The 27,644-nt window shown below is 43.5% G+C and overlaps 1 protein-coding gene across 1 annotated transcript in view; it reads right to left on the bottom strand.

The window, feature by feature from the left end:
• The window catches only part of grid2 (glutamate receptor, ionotropic, delta 2), a 995,712-nt gene that overhangs the window by 199,360 nt on the left and 768,708 nt on the right, over positions 1-27,644 (bottom strand). The window contains exons 10-11 of the mRNA XM_041192382.1: positions 23,295-23,492; positions 11,108-11,420 (exon numbers count right to left, since the gene is read on the bottom strand). Of these exons, the coding sequence (XP_041048316.1) occupies positions 11,108-11,420; positions 23,295-23,492 (511 nt within the window). The remainder of the gene's footprint in view (positions 1-11,107; positions 11,421-23,294; positions 23,493-27,644) is intronic.

Below are 27,644 nucleotides of genomic sequence, written 5' to 3' on the forward strand. Positions count from 1 at the left end.
ACATCGTTCCTTTTCAAATAACAGTCTAGTTACATCTTGAGTACCTCATTTGAATCTGCCTCCACCATGCTCTCAGGCAGTGCATTTCAGACCTTAACCACTCATTGCATGAAAAAGATTTTCCTCGTGTCACATTTGTTTCTTTTGCAAATTACCTTAAATCTGTGCCTTCTTGTTCTTAATCCTTTCACAGGTAGGAATAGTTTCTCCCTATATACTCTGTCCAGACCCCTCATGGTTTTGAATACCTCTAACAGATCTCCTCTCAGCCTCTTTTCTCCAAGGAAAACTGTCCTAACTTCTCCAATCTATCTAACTATGCCAGTGTATAAGTCCTTCTAATGTTTTCCCAATTTGAATGTTGTTGTTGGAATGGCATTAGTTATAGAACAGGACTATTAAAGAAGTCTTTGTAGCCTTCTGTATGTTAACCTCAAGTCTTTACTAACTACTTATAACTGTATACAAATGTATACCAAATTTTACAGGCATGAAGCTATCTTCATTCTAGATCTTAATATATTTCTGGCCAACACCACACGGACCCAAGGTCAAGGTCGTGTGCCTTCTTACATCACTGTGTGGGTGGTACTGTACTCAGTCCCACATTTATTCTGTATGTGCCAGACCCTTCTACTACACCTTCCCCCAAGTCATTACCCCAAGGATTTAGTTATTTTAATTTACTTCACATTTTACATTATTAAAGTCTTATGCATTACCTTATTGTTACACCCTAAACGCTATCCCAACATTATTGCTATTATAGTATTAGTATTAACAACACTTGCATTACCTAAATCTCTCCCACTCAAGTCCTTGAAGTTGGAGGTCTGGAGACCTTATAACCCTTCCACATCTCGTTTGTCACTCTGTCGGGAGAGCAATAAGTGCTCTTCATTTTGGTACTTGTTATTGGCTTAGTGGTTAGACTGGCATTTGGGTATCTTGGGGAGCTGGTGCAGTGGGGGAATCTGGTTATGGCTGCAACGTGTGTGAAGCATTCATTAGGAAATTGTGGGCCATTACCCAACGTGAGTTTGGTTGGAATGCCATGACTTCCACCATCTCTTTGAGTGCCTTGATGACCATCTCCAAGGTAGTGTGGAGAAGTAGTCTGCAACAATTAGGAAGAATTTGCCACTGTAGACAAACAGGTCCATGGCCAGCCTTTCCTATGGCCTGTTGGGGAATGATATGGGAATGAGTAGCTCCCTTCGAGACTGGCGATGCAATGCACAAACCTGGCAATTTGCAACATTCTCCTCTATTGTTTTGGAGATACCCAGCCACCAGACAGCAAATTGGGCCCATGCCCTGCACTTAGTAATGCCCAGATAACCCTGGTGCGTCTTCTTAAGGACATCTACCTGCAGAGGGGCTGGAGTGACCAGCTGTTCATCATGGACCAGGAGGTCATCTATGACTGTAAAGTGGCTCCGCTGTTTGTACCACATTTTGGCTGAACTGCCACTTGGTCCCTGACAAGGTCACCCTTGTTAGCAGTAGGTATGGATGCAGGCACACTCTTCATTGCAGAGCTGCCTTTGGCAGATCTGTTGGAGACTGGTCATGGTTGCTAGCGGGTATCTGGTAGTGGTTTAGTAATTAACAACTAGTAATGCCTCCAGCTCTGCAACAAAGTCTGTATCCTGTTTAGTCGGAGGGCCCATGGTGGACCTTGAAAGGGCATCTGCTGTCATCTGATTTCTTTTGTCCCTGGACATCGACGGTCTTGTAGGCGAATCACATGAGGCATAGGCAAAACCTCTGGATCCGCGGAGGCATCTTTGTGAGCTCCTTTTTGTTTAACAAGGAGCTCTGCCTCAATCGTGATTGAGGCAAATGATGTAATCGGAAAACTTCTCACAGGCTTCCCCCTGGTTGACAGCGTACCTGGTTTCCGTGTCCGACAGCCCCCAAGGAGCGTAGTAAATGGGCCGCTGACTACCAGCCAATTGCTCCTGAAAGAGAACCTCCCCCGAGGCCTGTGAATGAAGCATCAGCCGCCATGGCGGTGGGAAGAGCCGGGTCATAGTGGGCCAGAACGTCGGTGGAGAGAAACATCTCATAGATGCGCGTGAATGCATGCTCTTACTGGGAGTCCCAGTACCACACGGTCTTTCCTGAGCAGGTGTCTCAACGGTTCCGTTGACTGGTGCCAAGTGAGGTAAAAACTTTGCCAGCTGGTTCACCATGCCCAGGAGATGCTGGGGATCAGGGATGGAGGAAAGGGCGGGGAAGTTGGTGATTTCTTTGGTTTTGTCTGGTTTTTCTGTGATACCTTCAGAGCTGACGACACAGCCCAAGAACCAAATGGAGGGCTCGGTAAACTCACGGTTATCATTCAGCATCAGCCCTGCCCCTTGCAGTTGCTCCAAGGCTGCCGTGAGGCTTTTGTTGTGCTCTTCCACCGTGACCCCATGGACCAAGACATTGTCCGTATGCCAGGTGACCCCCTGAAGGCCCTGCAGGACATCTGGCATTATGCGTTGGAATATTTTGGGTGCCAACGTAATCCCAAAAGGCAGATGGTTGAAGCAAAATCGATTGGGTAATAAATATGGTTAGGACGAGGGAGCCCTCGTCGAGAGGAAGTTGCCAGGAACCACTGTTAGCATCTAGTTTGGAAAGCACTGTCCTCGTTGAAAGCTTGGTCAGGTTTTTGCCCACTGAGGACGTGAGCTGGACCTCCCTGGCAGCGGCCTTGTTAAGCTGTGAGAGGTCTACGTGGACAGACCCATTCGGTTTTTGGACCGGGACCATCCCCAAGCACCATGCAGTAGTTTGTTTGGGTGGGGAAATGTCTCCCACGTTCACCATGTTGTCCAGCTGTCGCTGTACCTTCCTTCATGATGGGGTTGGGGGACCTTTCATCGAATGAAAAGGCACACCGCTTAGCGTCACTCCTGAGGGTGATCCTGTAGCCATTTTTCAGGCGGCCAAGTCCCGTGAAGAGCTTCAGAAAGTGTCATCCGTATTTGGAGCCAGGCCCTTGCCTCTGTTGCAGGAGATTAAGCTCGATACAGGCCGTTGCAACTTAATAGAGCGTAGTCCTGGTTGTGGACCATTAAGACGGTTGCTAGGATCATTATGTCCTTGTACCCAGAGTTACCTGTAGGTTGCATTTGACTCTAAGGTGGACTCCTCCTGCCGTGTGAAACTAAGTGTCCCCGTTGTTGGAAATTGGAGGTCTTTGAGTCATGGCTCCTTGTCTGACAGGACTGTCATGCTGGCATCTGAATCTAATTTAAAATTTGTTAGATGTCCATTTAACAGGGTGTCAGCATTCCATAATGAAGAACCACAATCTTTGATTTCAGCCAAGTGGCACAGCCGTGTGTCTTCTGGGTTTTTGGTCTTGACCTGGTGGATTACCTTTGGGCTATCTGTGTGGGGCTGGGGTTTTGTCTGGCACAGTTTACCAAAGTCTTCCTGTCTGTTGCAGTGGAAGCACTGGGGTGTACTCCCAGGACACTGACCTCTCTGCGAGGGCGCTTCACACTGTAACGCTGGCAAGATCACTCTGCCGGGCAGTTCAGGAATTGTTTTCCCTAACTTGGACTGTCCTTGTGTCTTTGTGACCTGATAAGCTGGGCTGAGGGTTGACTTCCGCCCTGTGTTGTATTCTCTCTCCTTGTGGTTGTCCAGTGTTGTTCACCTAGCTCAGACAGTCTAACTATCTGGAATACCTTGTGTAGGGTAAGATAACTCCTAGCTTGAAGGTCTGCAGACTTTTTGGTAAAGTCAGGAGCAATACTGACCCGTAAATAAGATGCTAAAGGGGATAGACAAAGTAGACGTGGAGCGGATGTTTCCCCTTGTGGGGCATTCTAGAACGAGAGGCCATAGTTTTAGGCTAAGAGGTGGTAGATTTAAATCAGAGATGAGGAGGAATTACTTTTCTCAAAGGATCGTGAATCTGTGGAATTCACTCCCTCAGAGAGCAGGGGATGCCAGGATGCTGAATAAATTTAAGGAGGAGATAGACAGATTTTTAATTAGTGATGGGTTGAAAGGTTATGGGGAGAGGGTGGGAAATTGGAGTTGAGGCCAGAATGAGATCAGCCATGATCGTAATGAATGGCGGGGCAGGCTCGAGGGGCTGAACTGCCTACTCCTGCTCCTCGTTCTTACGTTCTATGTTCTTAAAAATATTTCCCTGCAAAGACTTAAATTTTGTGACTGGCCTGGGCCTGGGGTGAGTCCCAGTGGAGTCGGAAGTGTGGAAGATTTTGATAAGTGTGGGTACTGCTTTAAGAGTTTACAGGCTTCCAAGATGGCATTGCCATTCACAGTAGAACAATGGACTTTCCGCACTGGCCGGTTTTGGTGGGCTTTGCAAAATGGCAGTGGCATGCTTCAGGAAGAAGAATTTTCAACAATGGCGGTATGGGTTGGCAGTCTGTCGCCTTGGTTTAATCAGCGATGTAGTGCTGTGAGTCGCGAGACGTTCAAGTGAACTGCAGGCTTGCCGTCTAAGGATTCGGGTGATCGCGAGGTGCCCGAGCGTTGAGTAAGTTAATCATTAATTTGTTTTTTTTCTCTGTTTAACTTGGAGGTCACATGTCGAGGCTTGGAGTCGGGGAACTAGTGATGGGTTTTGTTCAAGTGGTGCTTCTGACTGAACGAGTGAAAGAGCTTCTCAGGGCTGGCTGCAGCCTAAAAGTGAAAAGGATTTAGTTTACCCTAGCAGGCCATGAACTCTGTGTGCTGAAGCTGGACTTCCAAGGGAGGTGGTGTGGAGGCTTCTGCTACAGCAAAACTTCTGCCCTTGGCTTTTACGCTCTTCTCTCTGGAGTTTTTTCTGGTAAATTTTCTCAGCATCTGTAACTTCAGTTGGGAGCTTCTTTGAGTTCAGAATCTGTTGAAGATGTCTTTTTTCTTAGTCTTTCAGCATTTCTGTGAGGATGAGGGTTTTTGATCCAGAGCTGCCACCATGTTGGGATGGTGTTGGTTACAGAATATGTCTGTTGAAGGAGTCTTCATAGTCTTCTGTATGTCAACAGCAAGTTTTTATTAACCATTTGTAACTATATACAAATATACAGTAAAGGGTACAGGCATGTCTTAACACTCTCTGGCCAGCATCACACTGACCCTAGGCCTAGGTCATGTGCCTTCTTACATCACCGTGTGGGCGGGACTGTATTCAGTCCCACATTAACCCTGTATATAGCAGACCCTTTACTACAGTCTTCTCTCACTTGTTTCAGACTGACATGTTATTGGGGCTTGGCTTAAAAAAGAAAGCGGTTTTGATGTAGTTTAATCTGGGAAAATAAACATCGGCTCCTGGTGTTAAAATTGGCTTTTGATCTATGTTGCTTCTTTTGAATCCCTCCTCACTCCTTATTTTAACCAAGGTTAACAATTCTGTGTTTAGAAGAAGGAGGTGCTTTGATGTTCACTCTCCAGTGGGCCTCCAGACGATACGAAAGCGCGAGAATCCAATTTACTCAAGAAACATTGCGCCTAATGGTATAAGGACAAGGAAATTGCAAGCAGTATTATCAAAGGTGAAAGAAATTTCCTTTGTTGAGTGTCGTGTTGTAACCCAATCCATGTTACTTTCACATTATAACAGGACAGGCTCCAGCCAGCAAGCTGTTACATAGGGTAATAAGACTAAAAATTGTCTTTCCTCCCCCCTTCCTTTTGTTTTTTCCAATAATTTATGTAGATTTTTCTTTTCCCACCTATTTCCATTATTTTTAAATCTTTTATACCCTCCACCCCCACTAGAGCTATACCTTGAGTGCCCTACCATCCATTCTTAATTAGCACATTCGTTTAGATAATATCACCAACTTCAACACCTATGTGTTCTTTTGTTCTTTTGTCTGTGACATCTTTTGATTATCTGCTCCTATCACTGCTTGCTTGTCCCTACAACCCCCCCCCCTTTTCACTTCTCTCCCCACCCCCCCCACCCACCCCCCCCCAACCCCGACCACCTTAAACCAGCTTATATTTCACCCCTCTCCTTGGATTCACCCAGTTCTGCTGAAGGGTCATGAGGACTCGAAACGTCAACTCTTTTCTTCTCCGCCGCAGCTGCCAGTCCTGCTGAGTTTTTCCAGCTAATTCTGTTTTTGCCTTAAAAGTTATCTTGCTTTACTTGGTCAATTCAATGCTGTTATAATTGCATTTTAGATTACTTCACTCCGACGTTTCTGCCAGCTGGGCAGGTTAGACGCCAGCCTTTGGAAAATCCAATGATTTGGTCCTTGATAATTACTAATATCTGTTGGAAGTCATTTTCTTTCGCAGTGTCATTAATATGATGTGGGGTTGTCCTTGGCATCTTATACACAACCCTCTCAACACCAATGCCAATGAACTGCCTGGCTACCAGCCAGTCAAAAGAATTAGAGGGCTTTGAGAATACTAAGGAGACTGGAGATATTATCATCACGCACAAATAATTTTCAAAAACTTGCATTTGTGTAGCGCCTTTCGCATCCTCAGGATGTCCCAAGCCGCTTTACAGCCAATGAAGTACTTTTGAAGCGCAGTCGCTGACACAATGCAGGAAATGCACCAGCCAAAGGGGGTTGGACAGAAGAGAATAGGATCTCGCTGCCAGCCCATGTGGATTCAGGTCCTGCTTTCGGTCTAGGTTGCAGGACTATTTAGCTGCTTGAGAAAATTCCGGCCAGTAAGTTATCACCAGCCAAGAAGACATATTGTATTCAGACCCAGCCCAATTTCAGTGGAAAAATATTCTATTTTAAAATAAGACCCAGTGAACCAGAATGTGATTACTCTCAGCACAGACCATCCAAAACTACATTAAACACTTCTGACAATGTTTGAAGCTGTCCCTGTTGCTGCAATGGCATTTGCCAGACACAATTAATAGCTCCCAATAATGTCGGATCAGGTAGGGCAGTGAGTTTTGAGAAGTCTGATTGCTAATACGCCATCACAATTGACTGCAGGGAAAGCAGCGAGAGCAAAATACAGCCAATCTGTCAACAAGAATTACTTTTTAATCTGTGATTTCAGCGGGGTCAGTAAAAGGTTGGTATTTTAAGTCATATTGTTTTTCTGCAGATTTGCTATGCTATGAGTAAGGTATGGGGAAATGATCTGAGAATGGTTTACGTTCTGAGTATGTACCTAATATGAGGAAAAGCAAATACAAAAGAGGACTTGAAAAATTGGGCCAGTTGTCATTACAATAGAGGGGATTAAGAGACGTTTGAAATGATGAAGTGATGAAAGAGAGGAATGCCAGTGGTTGAGGGAAGAATTGATTAAAGGTACAAGATTTAGGACAGGGTGTTGGCCTTTAAAGTGACACCCACCAATGAATGTAGTTTTTATAGGTGCCTTTAGGGTGAATAACAGATAATCAGTTGGGCCCTTCCTACCGTGATAATACATTTGCTATTGCCTCGAAGTCAGAAGGTTGTGGGTTTGATCTCACTCCAGATACTTGAGAATCAAAATCTAGGCTGATATTCCAGTGCAGTACTGAGGGAGATGAGACATTAAAAAGAGGCCCTGTCTACTCTCTAAGACTGACGTAAAAGATTCCATGGTACTATTTCAAAGAAGAGCAGTGGAGTTATTCCTGGTGCTGTGGTTAAATATTTATCCCTCAATCTATGACACAAAAACGGGTTACCTAGTCATATCGCGTTGCTTGTTATGTGCTAATTGGCTGTCACTTTGTGATATTATAATAGCGACTACACTTTAAAAGGTACATAAATGGCTGCAAATCATCTTGGAACATCCTGAGATCATGGAAGACGCTATATAAAAGCAAGTCTTTATTTTTCTTTACCCATCAGAGGAAAGTAAATTGTTCATTTTGAAACAGCAAGTGATGGGATGAAAACTCCTAACCGAAGGATCTGCTGGAAGAATTTAGACATAGGGTTTTCCTGAAATGTGCAGGAAGTCACAAAGTGCCAATATGCACTTGGACACCCCACCCCCACCCCCTAAAAAAAATTTATTTTCTCAAGCTTGGTTCCAATCAGATTTCTCACTTCTACTTTTTTTTAAACACAACAATGGAAAATGTCCTCAGGGGAGATTAAATGCAAATTTCAGTTGATGTGCAGACAACTGTTGTTTTAGATAAAACGTTGGGGAAAAAAACATATTATATGATCAAGAGCTCTGAACAGTGTTATCTAAGGGTAAGACTGAGGTAATTCTCTGGAATGAAAGCAGATGCAAAGTGATTTGGCCGGCTAGTACACTCTGTCAATGAAATGCAAACTTGTCAAACTACCATAGTTCCAATACAATTTCATATTGATAAAATCACTTCTGGATGACAGTCAGCTTTTACTTCGGCAATAAGGACATGTATGATTATTGCTGAAAAACAAGACATGGTGTCGAAGCTTTATACCTTGCACTTAGCAGGACAGATGCAAGAATGTCAAATTTTAAAGGGAGAATTTATGTTGTGTGAGAAGAGGGGGAACCATTTTATGATTACCAGGCAGGCTTGTAATGTAGCTCATTTGCAGTTGCTGAAATTTATATAGTCATATGCAGGGGCCTGTCCTCTGCAGACAAAAGGAACATGTCCAGGCATTACTCTTTGTTTGAATGAATTAAAAACCCGAGGGACAGTAGTTCCTTGGTGAATTCACCGTGGCAATGCCTCGATCAATCAGAGTCAACTTGCCAACCAATCAGCACCCTGTTCTCGTGTAGTATCAATTGTTTCTCCCTTTGAAATTTGGCATTCTTGAACCTGTCCTGATGAGCGCAAGATGAAAAGTTTCATCAGCATGTCTCTTTTTTTTCCAGCAATAATCAAGTTCTACACTACCAAATGACTGCATGTATGATTGCTTGTTTGTTCATGTGAAACTCCCATTTTTGCAAGCTCTTTTTCCACCTGTTCAGTCTCCCCTAATCCAAGTGACAATTCACAGTTGAAGGTATACTGCCAGATGCCTGCCGCTGGAAGTGGCAGGCACTAAAAGAGCAGATGGGCTCAGCGTAGCAACCTCTTGTCTCTTTGTCACTTTTGGAGGGTGTGGCACCTCTGGGGGAGTTGGGAAAATTGCTCCTTGCAGAATTGCAGAGAGTGGGGCAATCCCTACTCTGTCACTCCGTGTCACATCACGTTGACCTGGACAGGATTTGATGGACCTGGAGAATGGTTACTGCCGCCACTCGCAAACAGAGCCACAGTTTGTGTCAAATTCGCAGCAAAGTCTCCCCAAAGGATCACAGATAGACAGGGCAGGCTGGGCAATTCCTGCAGAGGTTCAGGACAAAGTCTCGTACCTGTTTAATTACAGGATTCCCCTTGGCTGTAAAACAGGAGTCTCACATCAGTGCGGCTTAAAGTGCCTGGTGCAATACTGCTACATTTTTCTGGTGACTGTGGAAAAGGAAAATTCAGTGCAAGTGCTGCTTTGGTAAACTTACATTGGATTAAACTGAATCTACACAGCTGCAAGGAGGAAGTTGAGGAAATCATTTCACCACCGCATTCCCACTCCAACCTCTCTGTCCTCAGCTGTCTGCACTGTTTCAGTGAAGACCAGTGCAAACTGTATGAACAGTATCTCTTTTTTCACACAGGCACCTGACAGCCATTCCAGCCTCAACACTGTGTTGAACAAATTAGATAGTAACCAGGGCTCCCACTTTTTGGACAGTGGTGCTGTTGCTGGTAATGGTTCTGCTGTTGTCATTTACACTTCCACTGGACCTATCTTCTCTTTATTTCCTTATCCCATTACCATCCACTTTTGTCTTGCACCATTATCAATCCTGATGAAAGATCATCCACCTGAAACTCTGCCTCTCCCTCTCTTCCCAGATGCTGCCAGACCTGCCGAGTATTTCCAGCACTCTCTGTTTTAATTTCAGATTTCCAGCAACCACAGTATTTTGATTAGCATGATGATCTGCTTCTATCACTGCTTGTTTGTCCCTACAACCACACCACCCCCCCTCCACCTCTCTGTCTCTCTATCTCTCTGCCCCCCACACACACACCTTAAACCAGCTTATATTTCAGCTCTTTCCTGGACTCGAACTCAAGTTCTGTCAAAGGGTCATGAGGACTCGAAACGTCAACTCTTTTCTTCTCCGCCGATGCTGCCAGACCTGCTGAGTTTTTCCAGGTAATTCTGTTTTTGTTTTGGATTTCCAGCATCCGCAGTTTTTTTGTTTTTATTTTTTTGTTTTTATCTCATTATTCCTTTTGTTGTTTAAACTCCCCTTGCCCTCTCCATCCTGTGGCTGACCTTCCTTTTTGTTCTTTCTTCTCCTTTCCAAATTCCCCAGCTCTGGACTTGCCCACCTACTCCAAAGTTTCCTTACGTATCCCAGCGCGCCAAATTTCGTTATGATATCCGTGCTGCGGAAGCCTTGGGACGCTTAATTGCGTTACATGCGCTACATAAATGCAAGTTGTTGTTATTGGAGGTGCATGGCAAGTGAGAAAGGGCAGTGTGGTGTCAGAAAATGTGGCACTTTGCATCAGCCAAGTAGCTCTGTGGTTCAACAGCTATGATTTGCTCAAAATAAGTTTCTTGCAGACATCTGAACCTGAATAAAAGCAGCAGTCCTTGAGTCCCAGTCTCTGTCATGACCTCTGTCACATCACTGCTGTTGTTCATTTTCCAATTCCTGACAGAATCTGTGGTAACAGGACAGCGTTTCCACTGTAGCTGATAAATGTGGAGCTCAACAAGTCCCTATACCAAAGCTTCAAAGCCTTCCGACAAGTTCACAGAAACCCGTGTATTTTCTTTAACTGCAGGGGTTGCAAAGGTTAATATGTCAGGCAGCATCTGCGGAGAGAGGAACAGAGTTAACATTTCAGGTGGATGACCTCTCGCCAGAAGTGGTGCTCTGAAGTCCTGTTCAGAAGGTCATCAACTTGCAACTTTAATCCTGTCCTTTCCTCAGCAGATGCTGTCAGACCTGTTGAGTGCTTCACCACCCTTTGTTCCTGGTTTACGAGAGTCGAACAGGTTAGATTTAGCTAAGATCTGGATGTAGGGGCTCACAGTATGAATGTGGAAAGGTTCGTCTCATGGCATTGAATCGAAGTGGTGGCAAAGGCGTGGCACGTAAATAAATGCATTTGCGATCAACAGTCTCTTACCTTGTTGCACAAAGGAACCGTAGACAAACCACATGGAGTTGTACAAGGTAGTGGAGGTGACAGAGCCCATCTGCAGTCTTGGAGGGTTAAGCCAATTCAGTAGGTACACTAACAGGCCCACCAGTATCACTGTGCCAGCAATGCACGCCCACAGGGAGAAATCAAATGGCGCCAGGCAGGCAAACATGTCGACAGTCTTCTCTGCCTTCTTCAGCAGGAATCCCACCGAGTAGTCCATGTAACGCGTGGTGAAGTCCACAACGCTCTCCCGTTCCGGTGTGATGGTCAAGGCTGAGATTCCCACATCCGCTCTCTGGAAATTTATTTTTTAAAAGAGTCGGTCAGAGTAAGTGACAGAAACTGAGCTTTTATCACCCCCACCCCCACCCGCAACCCCCAACCCCACCCGCATGCCTTCCTTTTCTCCAGTCTACTTGCTAATGACAACAACATTTGTTGCATTTATACAGCACCTTTAACATTGTGAAAGGTCCCAAGCCGCTTTGCAGGAGCATTATCTAACAAACGTTTTTACACTAGGGCAAAGAAGCAGACATTAGGGCATGTGAATAAAAGCTTGGTCACAGAGGGAAGTGTTGTGGAGTGACTTAAAGGTGGCGAGAGAGAGAGCTAGAGAAGCAGAGAGGTTTAGGAAGGTAATTCCAGACCTTAGGCCCTCTTCAGCTGAAGGCGCAGCTACCAATGGTGGGGCAAAGGATGTGAGGGATGACAAAGGCCCGAGTTGGAGGAGCACTGCAATCTCGGAAGTTACAGGGCTAGCGAGGAGCAAGGCCAAGGAGGGATTTGAATACAAGGATAGAATTGAGATGGTAGAGAACTCTAACCTCTCAATTCTTTAACAGAATTCCCTGGCTCACATTGACCTGAGCACAAAACAAAAGTGATTTATATGAAAAATTAATGATCAGCACTTCAATTCATGATTGAAACAGTTTCATTATTATGCCTGGATGTTTCTTGAATGAATCAAAATGACTATTTCTAACAATCATTAAATGTATTATTTATTTTTTACCAACAAAGTTAATCATGCAAAAAGCACTTTAGCATAGAGTAATAAAGTGATTAATAATGCAATTCAAATTAAATTGCGAATGAACTGAGGTAACCATGTGAGGAAATACATTATAATTGTGAACATGAAAATAATTTATATGCGATATTCACTTTATTAAAAAAAATGGGAGTTTCTTCAATTTTGCACCTGTCATTGAAAATATTTATTTTTAGAAAAGTGAATTTGAAGGTTTATGTGTACTGATGACTATTTTGTCTATATTGAGCCAGATTCCTCTATTAGAATAGATCAGACAGATGCATTGGTCCAAATTAGGTGTCTGCTCTTTCGTTGCATTCTGAATTATCTTTGCTCATCTCTGTGTTTGCATTTGGGTTCAGTGGACACAGTGCGAGGGACTTACTCCCAGCAGTTCTCTACATGTTGATTTGTACTTCTTTTTAATGAAACACTAAGTGGCCATGGTACATTCAGAGCAAGCACCACAGAAGAGTAGGTGCAGGTCTGAACCTATAGTGAAGGAGGGACACCCGAGTCCTTGACCATTGCTGCAGAGCTTCCAAATCCTTCTGTGTTGCAGGGTGTGTGATATGGGAAGACCAGATGGGTCAAATTTTGGGGAAATTCCATTCCAAAATGCCCAGAGCATGAAAGCTACCCAGAACCGTAGAGTCATAGAAATTTTTCGACACAGAAGGTGACCTTTCAGCCCATTGTGTCTGTGCCGGTTGATGCAAGAGTTACCCAGCCAAATCCCACCATCCTCTATTTGGCCGATAGCCCTGCAGTTCACAGGTCTTCAAGTAGACATCCAAGTGTTTTTTAACAGTGGTGATGGTTTTTACCTTTTCCACGTTTTCAGGCAGTGAGTTCTAGGTCCCTACCACACTACACATGAAAAAAAAATTCTCTCATCTCCCTTCTAATCCTTCTACCAATTACTCTAAATCTTCAATATTGCTGAAAAGAGAGACATTTTGCTGAATCTTTACATCTTGCAGTCATAAAGACATCTGCAAAAATGCCAAATTTCAAACTTTCACAACAATTTATGCTTCAGGAGGAAAGGGTGCTGATTGGTTTGCAAGTCGACCCTGATTGGCTGGGACATTGCCATGGAGAAAGCAACAAAGACAGTTCCCCATTGCTTTCTCAGAGCATTGCCTCAGCCAATCAAAGTCGACTTGCCAATCAATCAACACCCTTTTCTCCTGTGGTGTAAATTGTTGTGATTATTTGAAATTTGGCATTCTTATATTTGATGTGTGCAAAGCGAAAAGCTTTGGATTTGAGTTCTCCACTACCAAATGACTGTTTACCTTAAATCTATGCTCCCTGATTTTTAAGCCCTCTGCTAAGGTAAATAGGACAGCCTGATTTACTCATTCTAGGCCCCTCATTAAAACGAACGATGAAGTGGCGATATATGACAACCCATATTTATACTGCGCCTTAAAATCCAAAACTCTCCCAAAGTGCTTCATGAACCATAAGGAAAAAAATAGCTTCTGAGGGAAAGGAAGGGAAATGAGGTCATGAGCTCGGTTTAAAAGGTTGGGTTTTGAAGAGTTTTAAAGTGGAGAGGGAAGTGAAGAGGTTTAGAAACAGAGGAGTAGCCTGTTTCTCCATTCAAGTAGATCACGGCTGATCTGTGTCTTAATTCCATCGACTCAACTTGGTGCTATAACTCTTAATACCCTTGCCTAACAGGAATCTATTCGTCTCAGTTTTGAGATTTTCCATTGATCCCCAGCCTCAAGAGCTTTTTGAGGACGAGAGTTCCAGATTTCAATGGTGTTGCACAGGTTAGGTAAATTAAAATTTTCAAGACTGAAACTGGAAATATTTTGTTAGATCAGAGAACACAGGAACATAGGAACAGGAGGTCACTTAGCCTCTCGAGCCTGTTATGCCATTTCATGAAAGCAAGGTTATCTGTCACCTTAACTCCACATAACCATCTTTGCCCCATATCCCTTAATAGCTAAAGGGTATCATGAGATATAGCGCTGAGGAGAGTAAATGAGATACAGATCACCCACGATCAGATTGAATGCTGGAGCAGAATAGATGGGCTGAATGGCCTCCTCCTTTTCCTACATGTGTCACACAGATGCCTCTTACACTGGCAGCAGTTACCTAAGTTATCTCAAATACACATCAAAGGAATTTATCTTATATTGATTTTTGCTTCTTTTGCTAGCTCACCAAAATAAACAGGTTGAAGTCCAAAGGCTCTGTGTCTGATGGTTCAATCCCTAGTGCTTCTCTCAAGTTATGAGATTTTAACAATTAAAAAGTTTAGACTCAACAAAGTTTGTCTGATGTAGTAAAATGCCACACACAAGACCATACTGGTACAAAATTTAACAAGTTCTCCTGGATCAATCTGTCCAGATTTTTTGTGAAAATGGGTGCTGCAGAATGATGTTTTTTTCTATTCATTCATGGGATGTGGGTGTCACTGGCTAGGCCAGCATTTATTGCCCATCCCTAATTGCCCTGAGAAGGTGGTGTTGAGCTGTCTTCTTGAACCTCTGCAGTCCATGTGGTGTAGGTACACCCTGGGTGCTGTTAGGGACGGAGTTCCAGGATTTTGACCCAATGACAGTGAAGGAACAGTGATATATTTGCAAGTCAGGATGGTGAGTGGCTTGGAGGGGAATTTCCAGGTGGTGGTGTTCCCATGTGTCTGCTGCCTTTGTCATTCTAGATGGTAGCAGTCATGGGTTTGGAAGGTGTGTCCAATAACTTTTAGTGAATTCCTTCAGTGCATCTTGTAGATGATACACACTGCTCTACTGTGCGTCAGTGTGGAGTGAATATTTGTGGATGGGGTGCCAATCAAGTGGGCTGCTTTGTCCTGGATGGGGTTGACCTTCTTGATTGTTATTGGAGCTGTACTCATCCAACAAAATGGGGAGTACTCAAACACACTTGTGCCTTGTAGATGGTGGACGGGTTTTGGGGTGTCAGGAGGTGAGTTACTTACTGCAGGATTCCTAGCCTCTGAACTACTCTTGTAACCATAGTCTTTATATGGTTAGTCCAGTTCAGTTTCTAGTCAATGTTAACCCCCCAAGGTGTTGATATTGGGGGATTCACTGATGGTAATGCTATTGAATGTCAAGGGGTGATAGCTAGATTCTCTCTTGTTGGAGATGGTCATTGCCTGGCACTTGTGTGGTGTGAATGTTACTTGCCACTTGTCAGCCTAAACCTGAATATTGTCCAGGTCTTGCTGCATTTGGACATGGACTGCTTCACTACCTGAGGAGTCGTGAATGGTGCTGAACATTATGCAATCAACAGCGAATATCCCCACTTCTGACCTTATGATGGGAGGAAGGTCATTGATGAAGCAGCTGAAGATGGTTGGGCTGAGGGCACTACCCTGAGGAACTCCTGAGTGATGTCCTGGAGCTGACATGATTGACCTCCAACAACCACAACCATCTTCCTTTGTGCGAGGTATGACTCCAACCAGCAGAGAGTTTTCCCCCTGATTCTCATTGACTCCAGTTTTACTAGGGCTTCTTGATGCCACACTCTGTCAAATGCTGTCGTGACATCAAGGGCAGTCACTCTCACCTTACTTTGGAGTTCAGCTCTTTTGTCCATGTTTGAACAAAGGCTGTAATGAGGTCAGGAGCTGAGTGACCCCGGCGGAACCCAAACTGGGCATCAGCGAGCAATTTATTTCTAGACAAGTGCTGCTTGATAGCACTGTTGACGACCCCTTCCATCACTTTACTGATGATCGAGAGTAGACTGATGGGGCAGTAATTGGCCAGGTTGGATTTGTCCTGCATTTTGTGTACAGGACAAACCTGGGCAATTTTCCACATTACCAGGTAGATGCCAGTGTTGTAGCTGTACTGGAACAGCTTGGCTAGGGGTGCGGCAAGCTCTGGAGCACAAGCCTTCAATACTATTGCCGGAATATTATCAGGGCCCATAGCCTTTGGAGTATGTTGTAGGAAATCTAAGAAAAACAAACATGTGAATGTAGTAATTATGGTTTTGTTAAAGCCACAGACGATTGATCTCAGTATATGGAATATCTCGCGTTGTTCTTTCAAGCGAACAAAATCACGCGGGAAGAGAAGACGCGGGCAATCCTCTTGAGTACTTGTGGGAGAACCTACAGTTTGATTTGAATTTTGATGGCACCCAGTGCTCCAGAGTCAAAGAATTTCACAGAATTTGTGGGCCTTGTGAAGGGACATTTTCAACCCAAGCCCTCAGTCACGATGCAGAGGATCAGGTTTGATTTGCGAAATGGAACCCCGGGTGAAACTAGCTACGTGGTGCATTTGAAGCAACTAACAGAACATTCCAAGTTCGGTGAGACTCTGAATGACAGGCTCAGAGATCGTTTAGTGTGTGGTGTGAAAGAAGACACCATTCAGAAAAGATTGCTGGCTGAAGTGAATCTGGATTTTAAGAAGGTGCTGGAATTAGCGCTGGCCGTGGAAAGCCCTGGAAGAGATTCACAAGCAATACAAGGGGCGCAAAATAGCGCCGTGCTACAAACCAAGCGGGAACAATCAGCCGGAAGTGGTGCGACAAAACGAGACCCCGTCACAAAGCGGGAAACAGTCCCAGTTAACCGAAAATTAAGAAGAAATGATTTAGCAGCTAAATTGAAGAACAACTTTAATCGATGTGGAAACAATCAGTCTTTTAGCGATTGGCAGTTTAAAAAAGTAGAACATTACTTTTGTCACAGAAGTGGATATATAATGAGACGGTGCAAAGAGAAATTTAAACAGGCTTGCAAACAACAGAAGAAGCCCAATGAAATCTACAGTGTAGAAGAGCCTGAAACAACAAATTCTGACGTTTATTGATTGTTTAACATGAGAGTTGGGAGGGCAAAGCCAATACTTGTTACAGTACAAGTGAATGGTAAACCATTAAAAATGGAAGCAGACCCGGCAGCTTCCACTACTGTAATTGGAGAACACACTTTCAGATATTTAAATAATGGTCAACATCAACTAAATTTGGAACAAACGTCTGCCAAGCTGAAAATGTACGCAGGTGAAGAAATCTAAGTAAAAGCTATCAGCAGAGCAACTGTCCATTATAGAAACCACTCAGCACAGCTACCAGTGATGGTATTGAGAGGCAGAGGACCAAGCCTTCCAGGGCGAAACCTGTTCAGGGAAATCAACCTTGATCGGCCAGTGAGATTTCAAAAGGAAGCCGGAAGAGCTCATGTCTTGAAAAAGGAAGGAGGCAAAGTATGGCAGAAAGAGCCTGGAGAGTCCAAGGACTGCAACAGGATGAAAAAGGAGTGTGTAAGGACCCAACAACCTGAAGAAATGCAGTCTATCTCAAACAAAAACATGGAACAGCAGCAGGCGAAACTCAAGGAGACCCTGCTGAGTGACAGAGTTCAAGACGAAGTGAGCAACCTTCGCAAGAAAAAGGAAAACCAGTTACAAGAAGTCAAAGAGGCTTTGGAAACAAAAACCGGAGAGCTTTCCAAGAGGCGAGCAGATAATGAACAAAACAAAAACAGAATTATCTGGAAAAACTCAGCAGGTCTGGCAGCGTCGGCGGAGAAGAAAAGAGTTGACGTTTCGAGTCCTCATGACCCTTCAGCAGAACTGATGAAGTTTTGGGAGACTCAGCTACTGAGCTAAGGTAAATTGAGATTTCACCTGAGAGAAGTCTGGCCGACAGTGAAGTCAAAATGAAGAACGAGACTAAACTCTGTGGTAGAAAGAAGAACGGAAGAAGGTTCCGAAAAGACAATAAAATGGTGGCTGGTTGCACCATAAACACTCGAAGGAGGCAATAAACAAATTATCGAACTGTGCCTAATTTGATATTATTCCAGGCCCTCACAGTGTTTTACTGGATGATGATGGCTGAAGATAAAATCAAAGAGGCACAAGTTACTTCCAAGGCCTTATCCGGAAAGAATTCTAGATGCAGTAGACAAATGTGAGGAAGTTAACAGGTGATTCGTTGGAGACCAAGCTTACACGCTTTACTTTTCACTGCAGAACAAAGACCGCCACCCCCACATGGCGACAGGAGCAGCACCTGCAGAATTGTTGATGAGACGCTGTCTTAGGACGAGACTGAGCCTAATATTTGGAAGGAAAGGTGGAGAAGAGTCAAGGAAACCAAAAAGCTGCGTGTGATTTGCATAGTCATGAGAGACAATTTACTGTTGGAGAAGCGGTAAATGTAAGAATTTCAGCGGGGGATCTAAGTGGTTACGGCGGAAAGTAAGTTCAGTGACTGCACCATGATCATACCACGTGGAAGTGGAAGGCCGGATCACCCATAATCATTTAAGAAAATGAGAGATACCACAACGAGATATGGTTCCACCTGTAACCATTACAGAACTGGTGTTTCCTGTTGAAGGTGCTCAACCAAGGACTGACACGTCTGATGTCTCTAGCAGAGTGGAAGACGCTGAACTGCAAGTGCCCACTGAGGTACCTGATGTTCACGCTGTTCCAGAGAATGTGGTTCCTGAAGAAGAATCTGAAGTTGTGGAGCTGTCACGTTCCACACGGATCAGGAAACCACCTGACAGACTGAACTTGTAAATTTCATGACCTGTGTAAATATTATAACGTCACGAGATAAATATAGCTGTAAATACAATATTTACAGCAAAGTTAAGGGGGGAGGAATGTAGTAATTATGGTTTTGTTAAATGTTGAACTGTACCTTTAAGAATAGTCCTGTCATGTAAGATCACATGATCTGTGTAAACCAATGTGTTAGCAGCATGGACTACTTCCTCAGTCAGTGCAGAGATAGAGATGGAGTTGAAAACACACATTTTAGTTGCTGCTGGCTCTATTGTAAATAGGCTAAATCTTTCCACTAGGAAAGTTGTCTGCAGATCAGTTCGATTACAAATAGGCGACAAGGCCACACTACAAGAGTGAAGTCACTGGTGAGATATAAAAACTTACTTTCATGGAAGTGTTTTATTTGATTTTAAAAGGGTCATCTGTTTTTCTAAAAGGAATGATTACTATCTTGAAACCCTTGGCCTTGGGAGGTGTGCTCCAGCCAGATGTTTGCCAGGTTTTAATTGTGCAGAGACCTTCCCCATTTTGCTTTTATGTCAGCCTTCTTTTGAGGTGCATGGAAGGATTCTTCAAGAACTTTAAGCTTCATATTGGTTGCAAGGCAGTGCCATGCTGGGCAAACTCAAAAACTGGGTAAGATGGAAGGAGTATAGGAGCCCATTTTGTCTATAAATAAAAACACAATTTTACAGCAGAATAATTATGACTGTTGCACTGAGGTCAAATGCCATGATTAACTTGATACATATACCACCATGTTGGATATGGCATCAAACAATCATCATTATCGGCCGCCGAACACCAGGCATTTCCTGTTGCCTAGCCCTTACTTGCCGGTTAGTTCACTTGTGTGTGGCCAGAATAATGTCAACAACACAGGTTTGATTTCTGTTCCAGCGGAGGTGGACTTGGGGCCTGCCCCCTCACCCTGCTTCTGAGAGTAGAAAGCAATGGAAAGCAACTACTGACTAAAACTGCCAAGAAAACAGCTCAGGTTGAAGCACCAATGAGGCAGGAACCTGCCTTCAGGCAGAGCACACATGAATGAATGCCCCTACTCGTATGTTATAAAATAAATAACCTTGGGCTAATTTATATTATCTTTCAGACCTCTTCTCAGCCTAATCAATTTGTTATGAACAGTACTTTTCATTTGTTTTATTGTGGGTAACTGGTGTTTATGAGAACAACTTCAGGTCCCAGCAGGTAAGAGTCAACCACATCTGTTTGGGGCTGGAGTCACATGTAGACCAGACCACAAGGTTGCCTTCCCTAAAGGACATTAGGGAAGTTGCTTTTTTACATCAATCGCACAGCTTTTATTGGTAGCTTTTATTGATATCACTTTTCTATTTCTAAATTTAAAAAAAAAAATCCTCCATGAGGTTTAAACTCTCCTGGTTCACTAGCCCCCAGCTATCTGCATTAATCATCCAGCAATATAACTTACACTACCATATATCCTTCAGTAACACACAGCTGCTGTGTTTCTATAACCTTCTCCAATCTCAATGTGTGCTCACTTCACTGATGATCTTACAAACTCTATTGGATTTAATACCTTGAGAGGAATATTCATGACACCAACTTTGCTGGTAGCTCTTCAGTCTCAAAAGCGTCTCTGGGTGTGGTGGCCACTGCTGGGATTGCAGGATCTGTCGGCAGAGAATATGAAGGAGCTCCCAAAATGAAGGCGATGTTTGTGGGGCTCTTTGGGGCCAGTCAGGCAGGCCATGGTGAGGGGAGGAAGGGAGAGGTGGTTGGGGGCTCAGTCATGGTCTTCCAGTGGGGGCAGGGGCTCTTTGTAGTCACAGAGTGCCCAATCAGGAGAGCCCTCCCACTACTCAAGTCCACAAGGAGGCTACACGGGTATAGCTGTCGGTCTCCGCATGTGCTGAAGTGCCCACCTGCCTGCTGGTGAATTACCAGCAGCGGCAGGAATAGACTGCACAGTGGCCTTTAAATGGCCTCTTAAGGTCCTCCATTGGCCTAATTGGCATCCATCACCTTCCCAGCTGATTGTAAAATGCCAGTGGCAGCAGGAAGACAAGTGGTCCAACTGATTTTACCATAAGACCATACACCATAAGACATAGGAGCAGAAATTAGGCCAATCGGCCCATCGAGTCTGCTCTGCCATTCAATCATGGCTGATAAGTTTCTCAACCCCATTCTCCCGCCTTCTCCTCGTAACCTTTGATCCCCTCACCAATCAAGAACCTATCTATCTCGGTCTTAAATACACTCAATGACCTGGCCTCCACAGCCTTCTGTGGCAATGAATTCCATAGATTCACCACTCTCTGGCTAAAGAAGTTTTTCCCTCACCCCCACCCCCACACCTTCCATAATGCTACCTCGGGATCCATAAAATCCTGGCCCAAAATGTTGAATTGGATCCAATAGAAGGGGGAGCACAAGCAATGGCAATTTTCTGTAGCAGCCAGAATAATATCAGTTATAGAAGGGGCAGAAAAATCCAAAGTAGCAGACAGACCAGAGAGAAGCAGCAACAAATGCTTAGTTTGGAGTAGGTGGAGAATTTTACAGAGCCAAATAAAAACAGGGCTGGTTTATGGAGTGCGTTTTGTTACTGGGCATTTTCGGACTAGTAGGTAGGAGACAGTGACAAAACGAATCATTTGTTGGACTTGAAATCTCTTCAATGCCTGATTGAAAAGTTAACTTTGTTTCGCTGGCGTTTCTACAGAACTTCTTTGACCAGTGGATGACCAGTGGAACCACCCATCTGCCCTCCCCCACCTTATTATGCAGTCAAGGGACAATCCTGTGAGCAGATTCTTCCACATTAGACCTGTCCTCATATGTCATGTGGCCTGTTAACTGGCATGCCCAGTTAACCATCCCATCCCTGGCAGCGGCCAGTCACAGGACCATCTTATCAATGTACAACAGATGAGGGTGCGAAACTTCAGTTTGAGTAATGAGGGAGGTGAAGTGTTTGGAAAAATAGATGGATAGCGTCCTTTGAAATATTCCAAAACAACTTGTGCCTTTTTCTTAATGCATATTTCATGATTTTCCTGGAAGAAAATTGGTGTCCCAAAGGAATAAAAAAACTTTTTTTTAAAAAAAATAATTATGAATAATTAAAATATCTATATGGCAATAGCACAAATGTGAGCGACAATTTGTCTCGCTCCTTCAAAACTGCTTTTGTAGCAAAACCAAACAACGCTTGACATTTAGAAAGAATGAAAGAAAGAGCTTGCATTGGTGAACAACCATTGTCAGGGTCAAGTGTGGCCAGGTCAGAGAGATAGCAAGGGCTTCGGAAGAACAAAGGACGTATTTCACAATTTAGTGATCCCAGAACAGAGCTTTACTCAACCAGAGAGCAGGTTGGAAAATCCGACATGAAGGTCTGTGTGTAGGATTCAGGGCTATCCTGAGTCTTTGGTGATTGTGATGGATAACTGGGCCATGAAAATAGCCGTGAAGGAGGTGCGCTGACCTTTACACATTGTCAACAATCAAGTGCTTGATCTGTCTTCCCACCAAATGGTACTCCTGCTGGGAGCAGAAAATTCACCTGCCAAAGCTCAAATATTCTTTACAATACTTGCTTTTACCCTAAATAGTGTCCTCTACTCCATCAGAGTGAAATCTTACATTTCTCATCACAGCTATATTTATCACCTCTCAACTAATGTATGTTAAATCATGGGTAGTTTCACCTACCAGGAATTGTTTTGCTTAAGAATTAATTCATAGCACGTAGGAATCTTTGGCAAGGCAGGAATTTATTGCGATGCCCTGAGTAGATGGTCGTGGGCTGTGTTTTTGAATGCAAGGACTACGATACAACTGAGTGGTTTGCTAAGACAGTTAATATTTGTCCAGGTTTGGTCTGAGATGGGAGTCACATAAAAGGCAAGGGCAGGGGTTTTTTTCTCTGGTGAACCAGTTGAATTTTATATAATCGTTAACACTTTTATGATCACTTTTATTGATAACTTTTATTTAATTTCCAGATTTTCTTTGAGAATGGAATTGAAATTCTCAAACTACCATTTGTGGGATTTGAACTAATGTTCTCTGGGTTAATAGCCCAAGCCTGTAGATTATCAGTCCAGTAACGTAATGACAACCCAACCATCATTAATGGTATGTGAATTGTATTGTTAAGATACACAATGATAGGCATTGTTTAATTAAGTACTTAGAGCACTTCTAAGGAGAGATTGCTGGAACACTGGGTTTGCAGGTCAGAAGCAGGCATATGTAATGCTGCATTCAATGAATAAACCTATTATCAAGAAAAATATTAGTGTCTAGTTTCATACTTCACTAACTGGCTTGGGATCAGACTAACAATAACCTAGTGTCAGATTGAGGTAGCTTGCCTTAATTCATAAATTGTAATGTGTAGAAAGAGAAGACGGTCAATCAATTGATATTGACAGGCTTCATGTCCAATAGGCAACTGGGAAATGTGAGCCTAACACAATGGTGCTGGTGCTGCCTTATCAAATGGAAGGTTTGCTTGCTGGATTGAAAGCTGTAATAATAAAAAGCATGAACAAGACTGTGGAAAACAGCACAAGTGACAGACCTTGAAGGCAAGTTCTCCAATCAGCCCATTCCAGTTTCCATCAGGTTGCTGGCTTCCAAACTTGTGATCAGGAGCCACGTAGATTTCATATTTGAAGCCCAGATAATTTGACAAGGCATCCAGGACATCAATTGAGAATCCATAGTATTTCTTTGTTCTTCCGAGTACATTTTCCGACACCATAACAAAAGGTTCCTCCTAGAAGAGAAGAGATATGACAGGGTCAAGTGCTTGGGACTGACTCTTGGAACAATTTTGACTCATGAATTTTAAGGATTCTGAAGATTATTTCTGTTGTGAGAAATTAGGAGTTGTCCACCTGTAATACATTCTCTGTGAATGCTACTCCTGTTGGGAGTATTGGGTCACATAATCAGCCTTGTGAAGCACATCTAGTTATTGTAATATAGTGATGCACTTGCTACATGCTCCCAGTGGAAAACTCTGTTCAAAAGAAACATGAGTCAGAGGTAGGGCTACCACACTGTCATCTCAACTTAATAAACCTCCAAGTATGGTTGTCCACAGGGATCGTACAAATCAGTAAATTTACCCTATTGCATAACTAGCCGTGGAAATGTTCTGGTGATCAACTGCATGATAATACTGAATAAATTAATAGTAATGAGATCACAGTAAATTAGCGACATACGAGAACTCAAAGCTACTAGTCCTAAAAGAAAAGAATCAAAAACTGAACAAAGTAATTCCTAGCAAAGAAAATCATCATCTATTGAAATAATATCTCATAAAAATTCTGATATCAACACTTTCCAGTGAAAATTCCAACACCCACGTTTATAATGGACAGTATCAATGTAAACTTGACAAGCTATATTTAAATTTAAATAAAGACGGGGGCTCAAATCACGAGGGCCTCTTCACTGCTGGAATGGATCGGTCAATTGTCACCCTCCACCAGAAAGAAGGTCACCCAGAGGTCAAAATAGACCCAGAGAAACAAACATCTTTTAGAGTTCATAGCAAGAGCCCAGTGTGGTACCAAGAAACAAGAAAGGTGTTGTAAGGGTGGCCGAGCTGCTACTACTAATGATAGAGTTGATCCACAGGCACATCTTGGGTGGAAACATTAAGTTTATTTACAATATATTCAGCAGCAACTACGCGTGTGCTTTCAACTCTAACTCTATCTCTACTGACTGCTGAGGTGGCCCGCGCTACTCTCCTATTGGTTACCTCAGATCATGTGATCTTCTTGAACAAGTATTATTCTGAAAGGTGGGTTACACACTAAATAAAACCATAATTACCACAAAAGGTTTTCACTTATATCTCATCTTTAACAGCCTCAGGCCATCACAAAGCACTTTGCAGCCAATGAAGTACTATTGAAGTGTAATCACTGTTATAATATAGCAAATGTAGCAATCAATTTGCTCACAGCAAGCTCCCATAAATAGCAATGTGGCAAAGGTCATTGTAATCTGTTTTGTGGTGTTGCTTGAAGGATACATATTGGGCAAGGCACCAGGGAGAACTCCCTTGTTTTTCTTCAAAATAATGGCACAGGATTTTTCTTTTTTTACATAACTGCCTGACAGGGCAGACAGGGGCCTGGGCTCAACATCTCAACTAAATGATCGCTCTGTGGAGTCCAGCAACTCCCTCAGTCCGGCACTGGGACCGTCAGACAGGTTTTTTTTGCTCAAGGGTCTAGTCCATACGGAACAGAAATAGCACAAGTTTCATTCCTGGTTTAAGCTCACTTCAATCTCTCTAGCAGTACCATTGGGCCCAGTGCTCCAAGGATGGAGAGAAAGATCAACCAGGGTCTCCACATATCGTCACTACCCAGGTGGAAAGTGTGTGTGAACCTTTGGTGAAGGTGAAGAAAGATCCAGGTTTGACAGGGGAGCCTCTCATTGTAGACAGCTTATCAATACTGTCATTGCCTGGTCTTACACATGAACTGGCCATGAGCATAAGCCACTATCAGCAGCCAGTATCTATAGAGACATATGCCTGTTCCAATGAAAGACCATCGACATGAAATGTTAACTCTTTTTGTCTCCACAGATGTTGCCCGACCTGCTGAGCATTCCCAGCACTTTTTGTTTTAATTTCAGATTTCTGGTGTCTGCAGTATTTTGCTTTTGAACTAATTTCTAATGTTGCTTTTACTCATTCTCAGGATGTGTACTTTGCTGGCAAAGTTGGCATTTACTGCACACCCCTGGTTGCCCTTGAGGCAGTGATGGTGGGCCTTCTTTTTCATCTGCTGTAGTTTGAAGTACTGATAGGTATAGGATGTCTAGACCATTTCCAGCCATTGATGCCTGACAGTCCAGAGCATGAAGTCCAGGCAATTAGGATTCATTTGTGCTTCCAACCTTTTCTTAGTCATTGGTTTGTCTTTTTTTTTTAAGGTGAGAGATTTAGGGAGGGCAGTTTTTTTTTAGATCACTGTTTTCTCATCAGTGGAGAAATCTTAAATCAGCTCCTCAAAATATGTTGGTGTTGTCAACTTAAGACATGGGGGAATTAGTGGGACCTTTACTGGAGCAACCTTTCCTGGGTCACACTGTTGGCAACTCAGGCCTAGTTAGAAGACAAGGATTTCTTCAAAATTTCCCAATACACCATTGCATTGCAGAAGGTCAACTCCGTGTGTGGGTCGAGACTCCGTGGGAGGTCCATGAAGGCAGAAGCCTGAACACCCCATTCGATAGAGAGAATAATTGCAGGGATTTCCATCCCATAAGTGATACTTTGCTAGGCCCGTAAGAAGACTTAGAGCTTCAGCTTACTGGTGCTGCCACACATTTGTTACACTGCTATTAACAACTGCTCTTTAGGGAATTAATAAAGTTATTAAATGTTACAGTTGTCTAGCTGTCAATTTATGCTGGCAAGTGTTTTAGATTGCAATTAGCACGCAATGCTTTAAGATTTCCCAATCAGTCTCAATGGACCAATTCAAAATTTCAAATTGTCGGTGGGCTGGAAGATCACTACTTGACCATCATCAGTCTTGTTTGAGTGATTATTTATAGCTGCACTGGAAAATTCATTTAATCCCACTCCAGTTTATCTATTTTGCCTCTGACAGTTACCTACTATTTCTGTCTTCCTTACGGCTGCTCTCGTTCTTCGCTGCTCTGATACCTGACAGGACTCTTCGGATCACCGGCATCTACCTTTCTACTGCTACGCAGTCAGAAACCTCTCCCTCACTCCGAGATAGGATAACCTCAGTTCTAACCTGCCCCTCACTCTGAGATAGGATAACCTCAATTCCAGCCTGCCCTTCACTCTGAGATAGGATAACCTCAGTTCCAACCTTCCCCTCACTCCGAGGTAGGATAACCTCAATTCCAACCTGCCCCTCACTCCGAGATAGGATAACCTCAATTCCATCAAAGGAATTCCATCATCAGGAGTAATAGAGCAAATTGGAACTGCAAGTATTGGGTTCGGTGGGGGGGGTTGGTGGTATGGGCTGAGTGGGGACTCCTCATTGAATTTCTTGTAACTATCTTATGTTTCTTGCCCCTTGTTTTGGACTTCCTTACAAGTGGAAACATCTCCTCTATGCCTACTCTATCAAACCACTTCATAATTTTAAAGATCTCAAACAGGTCACTCCTCAGCCTTCTCTTCTCTCGAGGAAGGATCCCCAGCCCGTTCAGTCTTTCACTCTTCTGGATAAACACAGAGCTGGGTGAAGTACAGAGAAGGCAGCCACATTCTGTGAGGCCACCTTGGAGATGCTGCTACGTGATCCTATTCCACCGAGCCCTCCCAAACAAGGCTTTCCCACCCCCAGGGAGCAGAAATGCCTCCGGACAATACCTAGGGCATCAAATGGAGTTGACGAATGAGTTATAACACTCAGCAGTTATAACAAATCTGTGTAATAGTTCTGAATCAGTAAGTGTAACCTGGCAATGCAAGATCTTTGTATAAGTACTTTGGCAATGCAGAATCTTTAATTGAAATGGGTAGCATCCCATTACTCATTTAAAAGGAAGAAATGAAGCCACAGATAAGACACAATTCTACACTACCATCCTCTTGCTGGTGTTAGTAGCTCTGAGCTCAATTTATTGATAACATGTTCGCCGTCCACCTCAGTGAATAACGACCATGTTCTCAGGTTAATTGTATGCATTCCCACTAAATAAGCTTATCCGCTTCAAGTACACATTTGTGACAGATGAACTGATTTGGAAGACTGATAGCCTGTGTGCAATGCAGAGGATTGATTTGATGTCTTTAGCACTGATTCCTGGCCTCATTAAACATGCAATGATATTGACCACAAATGGAAATACACCCATGATGTCAGTTTCTACTTTTATGCCTGCGGTGGGGGTGGGGGCTGCTGAG

Source organism: Carcharodon carcharias, chromosome 1 (assembly GCF_017639515.1).
Source record: "Carcharodon carcharias isolate sCarCar2 chromosome 1, sCarCar2.pri, whole genome shotgun sequence".
Classification (NCBI taxonomy): Eukaryota; Metazoa; Chordata; class Chondrichthyes; order Lamniformes; family Lamnidae; genus Carcharodon; species Carcharodon carcharias.